The following is a 7,316-nucleotide window of genomic DNA, read 5'->3' as shown; positions in this document are numbered from 1 at the left end:
TGCTTCTCAGGGGGCTTTGGCTGCAGCAGGTGAGAATGTGATGCCTTGCTCGTCCCTCCCAGCCAGCAGCCTTGTCATTTCTAGACAGCGTTTGCAATGCCGTGTGTCATTGCAATACACAGGTGGTAGGATGTGGTCTGGGGAGAGAATCTGGTTCTTCCGACCCTCCCAAGATTATGGCTTTGCCCCTTTCTCTGTGGTGCTGCAGGAAGTGAAATGTTCACGTACCCAAAGCCTGCTTTAAAACACAAAGCAGCAAAGGCTTCCCAGGAGCACAGGTCAGTGCCTGGCAAGTCATGACGCTTGGGTTGAGCTGGAGCCATGGGGTGCACAGCTCTTTGCACAGCACGCTCCCATCCCTTGTTCTTCCTCCCTTGATCCCTTGCTCTTCCTCAGGCACCCGCCTCTCCCACCCTTGGCTTGCAGGCCAGCCCCAGGCCCAGGCAGCATGAGAATCACCGGGGGATGATCCCTCTCCTCTGGCTCCTTTCTCTCCTCTCTGAACAAAGTGCGGGTTTCGAAAGGGACCTGGTGTAGGAGAGAGGACTTTGCTTCCCGCAGGAATGCCGGTGTCGGTCGGGGGCTTCCTTTGGAGCAGTCACGCGCCTGCGGAGCTGAGCTGCACGGATTAAACCAGCAGTGAACTCGGGTTTTAACCAGTGCTGTAGCAGGGGGCTGGCCGCTGTCGGGATGCCGGGTGTTAGTCCAGGCTGATGGTCCATGCTGCTGGTTGCCCAGGGGCGTGCGAGCAGGCTTTAGTTTTACAGCTGGATCAGGAAAAGGTGGAAGAAACGGTTTAGGGGACCCACCAAACACCCTCTCAGCTCTTTGCACGGGTAGTGGATGCAGCTGAGGAGCTTCCTACAGAGGGTCTGTGGCACACTGAGAGCTTTATGTCTTAGCCCTGAGAAGACGAGGCTACTGCAGGGGATGCAGCCACTGGTGTCCTGCTCTGCAGCAGGAGCCATCTCTGGTACCACCTCATCTCTTGTTTTCCCTCTCCCCTTGTTTTCCACCTTTCCCCCTTCAATGCCCACCCCCAAGTCTTTTCTGGAAGACTGAACAGCACTGCCCCTTGCAGCTCCCATCCTCCATCCACACTCGTGCTGTGCCTCATGCAAGATGCAGCCGTATGCTCAGAGCACAGAAACACGCTGCTGGCAACTGTGATAATTTATTGTGGGTACATCACAGTGATACAGACACGCACGGAGTGAGATGCTACTCCGGAGCGTAGCAATTGACCACAACGGACTTGGCAACGGGGGTCTAGCAAGGGATGCTAGTGCTGCCTCAGCCACAAGTGGCTCTGCTCCGGTGTCACTGCTGCTGCTCTGCCCCTGCCTTGCTGCCGGCTCGATGCCCTTGCTCCTTTGGAAAGGAAACGCAAAGCAGGCGCGCAGAGGGAGGGAAAGCCCGGCCGCAGCAGTCAGCAGATCACCTCCAGAGCCAGCCGGAGCCCCTAGATGACCAGGTCTGCGGGCTTGGGGAGGGGGTGATGGCCCGCGGCGGGGGGCTGCTGGTGGCAGGCGGGGACCGGCGGCGTCGAGGCCCTCGTGGTGCGGGCGCTGCAGGCGAGGAGGAGCCCGCCGGCAGCGAGGAAGGCTCCGGCGAACCAGCCCAGGAACGTGGCCTCCCCGAACTCCCAGCGGGGCACGATGTCGGGGACGGTGCTGTCCCAGAAGTCGAGGACCGTGTTGTAGGCGACCCAGGACACCGGAGCCAGCGTGGCCATCCCGGCCGTGCCGAACGTCGCTCCGCCGGCGAGCAGGAGCCGCCGCTTTAGCCGGGGCTTGTCCTCGCAGGGGGTCCATCCCTCCAGCCCCGGCGCGGCCAGGAGGGCCCCCAGCAGCCCCAGCCCGTTGGAGAGGCACATCAGGAGGCGGGAGACGCGCAGCTCTGGGGACAGCGCCAGGAAGGAGCCGTGGGCCCGGCACTCGACCACCCCCTCCTCGCGGGCGATGCAGACCTGCCAGAGCCCCATGGTCCACACCTCCAGCTCGTTCAGGTCCAGGTTGAGGCTCTTCCAGAGCGGCACGAAGGTGGTGACGCAGGAGGAGACCCACCCGAGCAGCGCCAGCAGCATCCCCCCCGCCTGCGCCTTCGCCCGCCAGCTCCCGGCCATGCTCCCGCCGGCCGCCGAGTGCGCGCCGGGCCGGGTGAAGCCGCCCTGAGCGGCGGCCGCGGGCATTAACGCTTGTGGAGCAGCGCCGGCCGCGTCTGCAGCCCGGGGCGGCCGATTCAAGCCTGCTCCTCCGCCGCCGGGGTGTGGCCACCGTCATCTTCCAGCCGCGCTCGGCTTCCCCACGCTCCGCAGGCGAAGCCGGGCTCGTCCCGCCGTGGTGCCGCGCCGGGACGGGAGGGTTGAGCCAAGGCACGCAAATCCGCGGCCACCCGGAGCCTCGGCAGGGACGGAGCCTCGCGGCAGCGCAGCTCCGGGAGGGGCCCCGAGGTGGGATGCGGGCAGCAGAGAGCCGGCGCCAGGCTCCTGTCAGAGGCATCGACCCTCACTCGCTCCTTAAATTAATCCGAAAAGGAGCCTCCGAGAGCTGCGCTGAGGACGCAGGGAGGGGGAGGCTTTGCCCGCTGCTCGCAGATGGGCACCGACGGCCCAGTCCTGCACCCTGACCCCCACCAGGGACATGGCACCTGGTGCCTGACGTGGGGGAGCGCTGCCCTGGGAGAAGGTGCCCGAAACGTGGATGGGGAAAGGATGGGCAGCACCGCCAGGAAAATCCCAACTTCAGCTCCCACCCGCCCCCTCCATGTCCGTCCCTGGGGTCCCGCGGCAGATTCATCTTCTCCGGGAGATTAGTGACTAATCCTCCATCATCTGCCGTCTTTCTTATCAACGGGATACTGGGGCCCAGCCTGGAAATTACCAAGTCCTGCTGGTGCCAGGGTCCAGCCCCAGTGAGCACCTGGGCGGGACTTCTCAAGGGGCTCCCAAAAGGAGGGAGTGGGGAAGCATGGACCACTTAGGAGAGGGGGGATGTTTTCCAGCCCTTGCTGACCATCCCATCCCCAAGAGCGGAAGGGAAGCATCATCCTGAGAGCAGGGAAATCCACTGGGAAACCCCTCCTGCTCCATCCGCCTGGCTTTGGGGCGCCTGCTCCTTCTGATTAAATCGTCTCAAGGTAATTGTGCCTGTCGTTGAGACAGATTAACGGGCCACCTTCTGCTGCTGGAGCGGGATTGGCAGCCGCCGCCGAGCTCCCAGTGCTTCCCTCCCACTGGCCACGGCAGAGGATTCCCATCCTCAACCGGTGGGAAGATGCCCGGTGGCTGCCAGGGCAGAGCGGGAGCCACCACCCGAGATCAGGGTCTGCCGGCGCGGCGGCCACCCCGCATGGACACGAGGTGGGTGCCCCTCACCCAGGGGTCTGCGCAGGGCTGGGGGCAGGAGGTGCATCCGGAGGCTGACGTCCTCCATCGCCGCGATGAGGACACTGGGCCTGCTGCTTGGCAGAGGCGAGGGGATGCCGGGAGGAGGCAGCGTGTCCGTGCGGCTCATCCCTGCGGCTCGCTGCTCTCCAGGTTGTGTGCCAGGAACATGACCTCCCATCGCAACCCCCGTGGGGACCCGGCTGGACTCAGCCTGTCCTGGGGAGCGCAGCAGTGGGGTCTGTGTCTCCACCATGGGCTGCCCTTCCTCCTGCCCCTGCTTGCAGCTCATCAGAGAGCTGGCAAGTACAGGCAGGGCCCGGGGCACCCATGGAGCTTGGCTGTGGGTGCTCTCCCGGACCTTGCCCACTGCCGGGGCTGCTCCCCGTGGAGGCGGGCGCCTCCTTGTCTGCCTCTGCAATGCAATTACAGCCCCTAATGGGCTTAGCCACCTGCTGCCAGCCCGTGGCCACCCCGGCACTGCTCCATGGCTGGCACATACGCTGCCGGGCAAGGGCAGCCACAGCAGACCCTGCCCCTTGGAGAGGCACCCTCCATGTCCACAATAACCCTCTGCTTTCTGTGCTCCATAGCAGGACCCTGTGCCCAGCCCGGGGCTGAGCCCCGACCCCAGCCCCAGCATGGTGTTCCCCTGCACCCACAACAGCATTGGCAGCGGCCGGCCAGCACTCGAGGAGCCCCGCGGCCGCAGCAACTCCATCCCCGCGGCGCAGACCCCCACGGCCAAGCACATGCTGGCCTACCTGCCGCGGCCGCCCACCGACACCAGCCGCTATGGCACCTTCCCCCAGAAGGTATGGATCGGATTGCACTGGGGCTCTGGGGCATCCTCCGGGCAGGATGCCACCGCAGTGCTGCCCGAGGTCATTGCTCACCAATGGGCTCCTTTCCCCCCTTGCAGCCTGATCCCCCGGCTGCCCCCAGTGCTCTACCAGAGGACAGCCGCCCGCAAGCGGCTGCCACTGCCAAGAGAAGCGTCCTGATGCCAAACTACCCATCCCCACCCCGCCACAGCAGCTTCACCCCCAGTGAGCCATTCCTGCTGCGGAGCCACGGCAGCGTGGCCACCCCACATCATCCCGGTGACTTGCCCTGCTGCCCGCCAGCCGCCGCGCAGGAGAGCGGTGCCCACTGGTGCCCGCTGCACACCCTGAGCGTGGCCAACATCCCCAGCTCGGTGCGCGGCAGGACCCCTGCCCGCAGCAGTGCCGCCACCACCGTGCCCACCGCCGAGGGGCTGCCGGGCCGGCGCCGCAGGCTGCTGGAGGAGGATGGCCCCGTGCTCCAGGCTGGGAAGCGGCAGCGGCAGCGCTATGTGACGAAGGTGGGCAAGTGCCAGGTGAACCTGGGAAATATCCAGGAGAAGAAGCGGTTCCTCTCGGACATCTTCACCACCATCGTGGACCTCAAGTACCGCTGGTTCCTCTTCGTCTTCATGATGTGCTACATCGTCACCTGGGTGGCGTTTGGCACCATCTACTTCCTTGACGCCTGGGTGCGGGGTGACGTCGGTCACCGGGGCGATCCCGAGTGGCCGGCGTGCATTGAGAACATCGACGGCTTCGTGTCCGCCTTGCTCTTCTCGGTGGAAAGCCAGCGCACCATCGGCTATGGCTCCCGGATGGTGACTGCCAACTGCGCTGAGGGCGTCATCCTGCTGATGGCACAGTCCATCGTGGGCTCCATGATCGACGCCCTCATGGTGGGCTGCATGTTCGTCAAGATCTCCCGGCCCAAGAAGCGCGCCCAGACCCTCATCTTCAGCAAGAACTGCGTCATCTCCCGGCGGGACGAGCAGCTCTGCCTCATGTTCCGTGTCGGGGACCTGCGGGACAGCCACATGGTGGATGCCAAGATCCGGGCCAAGCTCATCAAGTCCCGGCAGACGGCCGAGGGTGAGTTCATCCCCCTGGAGCAGTCGGAGCTGAACCTGGGCTATGACACGGGTGAGGATCGCCTGTTCCTGGTGGAGCCGCAGATCATCTGCCACGTCATCAACCACCGCAGCCCCTTCTGGGACATGTCGGCCGAGTCGCTGCGCCGCGAGCAGTTTGAGATTATCATCATCCTCGAGGGCATCGTGGAAGCCACAGGTGGGTCTGTGGGGTCAGGGAGGAAACCTGGGCTTGGGGTTGGCATCCTCCTGGCAGTGGGTGACCCAGGGCTGGAGACCCCTCATGGGGCAGTGGGCGGCTCGTTGGGGCACCCTGGCACTGAAGTGTTGCCTCACCCTAGGGATGACGTGCCAAGCCCGCACCTCGTACACGGAGGATGAGATCCTCTGGGGGTACCGCTTCGAGCCCTGCATGTCCCTGGAGAAAGGCGCCTTCCGGGTGGACTACAGCCGCTTCGAGATGACCTTTGAGGTGCAGACACCGGCGGCCAGCGCCAAGGAGCTGCACGAGCTGAAGGAGCTGGAGCAGCAGGAGCACTCCACACTCAGCCTCTACTGGGACCACCTCCTGCAGCCCTGCGCCCTGCCGGGGCCCGCGGAGGGTGCTCTGCCAGGGCTGAGCATCCCCGGGAGCCAGGACGAGCTGCTGGAGAAGGGGGGCAGTGCCTGAGCCATGCCCGGTGGGTGCCCAGCACCGACAGTGCCATCCATAGCCCACCCTCGCCCCTGGGGCACAAAGCAGGACAGCGGGTGATGAATGGGTGATGGGCCAGTGATGGACAGGTGATGGACATCTCCACATTAAACCCTGCCCACCAATAAATGAGCTCTGGGTGTGTGCTGTGTTGGTGGGGCTGGTCACACCCGCAGTGTGTGACCATGCACAGGATGAGACCCCACACGGGGCTCCAGAACCCCATCATTGCCCCATGGACCCGGACATTGCCCCACAGCACCCCCCTCCCACGGTACCCTCCAGTCCCTCATCCCCATCATGGAACTGTCACAGCTGGGTGGGGCGAGGCTGGGGCACAGCCCGATGGGCTGAAATCAATGGAGTTCATCAGTTAATGGGGTGGGCCTGTGCAACCCTCATGGGGTCCAGCACCTGGAGGGTCCTGTGCCTGCTCCAGGGCAATCCCCAGCACAGACACAGGCTGTGGCTCTGCTCTGCTGAGAGAGCCTCCATACACACACCCCCCCCACACACCCCAGTCCTGCATCCAGCTTTGGGGGCAGCAACCTCAGAGCAGCTCCAGTGCCCAAAGGGGCTACAGGAAACCTGGAGAGGGGCTTTGGGCAAGGGCCTGTAGGGACAGGCCAAGGGGAATGGCTTTAACCTGCCCGAGGGGAGACTGAGATGAGCTCTTAGGCAGGAGCTCTTCCCTGTGAGGGTGCTGAGGCGCTGGCACAGGGTGCCCAGAGAAGCTGTGGCTGCCCCGTCCCTGGCAGTGTTCAAGGCCAGGTTGGACACGGGCTTGGAGCAAGCTGCTCTGGTGGAAGGTGTCCCTGCCCGTGGCAGGGGTTGGAACTGGATGAGCTTTAAGGTCCTTCAACCCAACCCAGTCTGTGCTGAATCAGTGCAGTGAAGCTGCTGCACGGGCACCTTGGACACACACACGCACACCCATGCACACACACACACACAGACACACACACGTGCACACACAAACGCACACACAGACACGCGCACACACGCGCACACACGTGCACACACACGCATGCACACACGCGCACACACACGCACGCACACGCGTGCACACCCACACCCACGTGCACACACGCGCGCGCACACGTGCACACGCATGCACACACGCGCACACACGCGCACACACGTGCACACACACGTGCACACACACACAGACACACACACGCACACACACGCCCACACACACACATGCACACACACGCGCGCACACACACGCACACACCCACGTGCACACACGAGCACACACACATGCTTGCACACACACGCATGCACACACATGAACACACACGTGCACACACACAGGCACA

General features: G+C 64.2%; 3 protein-coding genes across 3 annotated transcripts in view; 2 read left to right on the top strand and 1 right to left on the bottom strand.

Moving 5' to 3' along the window:
• The window catches only part of UBE4A (ubiquitination factor E4A), a 130,252-nt gene that overhangs the window by 113,052 nt on the left and 9,884 nt on the right, over positions 1-7,316 (top strand). The gene's annotated exons all lie outside the window — the stretch shown is intronic.
• CLDN25 (claudin 25) lies at positions 1,159-2,260 on the bottom strand. Its single transcript, XM_062608491.1, has 2 exons — positions 1,442-2,260; positions 1,159-1,364 (listed from the first exon to the last, which is right to left on the bottom strand). Exon 1 carries the CDS (start codon positions 2,189-2,191, stop codon positions 1,463-1,465), a length of 729 nt encoding a protein of 242 aa, XP_062464475.1. The 5' UTR covers positions 2,192-2,260; the 3' UTR covers positions 1,159-1,364; positions 1,442-1,462.
• LOC134158504 (G protein-activated inward rectifier potassium channel 4-like) lies at positions 3,255-5,970 on the top strand. The gene is made up of 4 exons (XM_062608493.1): positions 3,255-3,361; positions 3,982-4,200; positions 4,308-5,499; positions 5,642-5,970. Exons 2-4 carry the CDS (start codon positions 4,027-4,029, stop codon positions 5,968-5,970), a joined length of 1,695 nt encoding a protein of 564 aa, XP_062464477.1. The 5' UTR covers positions 3,255-3,361; positions 3,982-4,026.

Source organism: Pezoporus occidentalis, unplaced genomic scaffold, assembly GCF_034315485.1.
Source record: "Pezoporus occidentalis ecotype Australia unplaced genomic scaffold, CSIRO_AGI_Poc_V1 ctg130, whole genome shotgun sequence".
Lineage (NCBI taxonomy): Eukaryota > Metazoa > Chordata > Aves > Psittaciformes > Psittacidae > Pezoporus > Pezoporus occidentalis.
Note: the sequence above shows the minus strand (reverse complement) of the source record. Positions and strands in the feature narration are given on the sequence as shown.

Excerpts from the sequence above, each read along its gene's own strand:
- CLDN25 (XM_062608491.1), bottom strand. The coding sequence starts at position 2,191 with ATGCCCGCGGCCGCCGCTCAGGGCGGCTTCACCCGGCCCGGCGCGCAC.
- LOC134158504 (XM_062608493.1), top strand. The coding sequence starts at position 4,027 with ATGGTGTTCCCCTGCACCCACAACAGCATTGGCAGCGGCCGGCCAGCA. Across the intron at positions 4,201-4,307 it reads ATGGCACCTTCCCCCAGAAG|CCTGATCCCCCGGCTGCCCC; the intron begins GTATGGATCGGA and ends CCCCCCTTGCAG. Across the intron at positions 5,500-5,641 it reads GGGCATCGTGGAAGCCACAG|GGATGACGTGCCAAGCCCGC; the intron begins GTGGGTCTGTGG and ends GCCTCACCCTAG.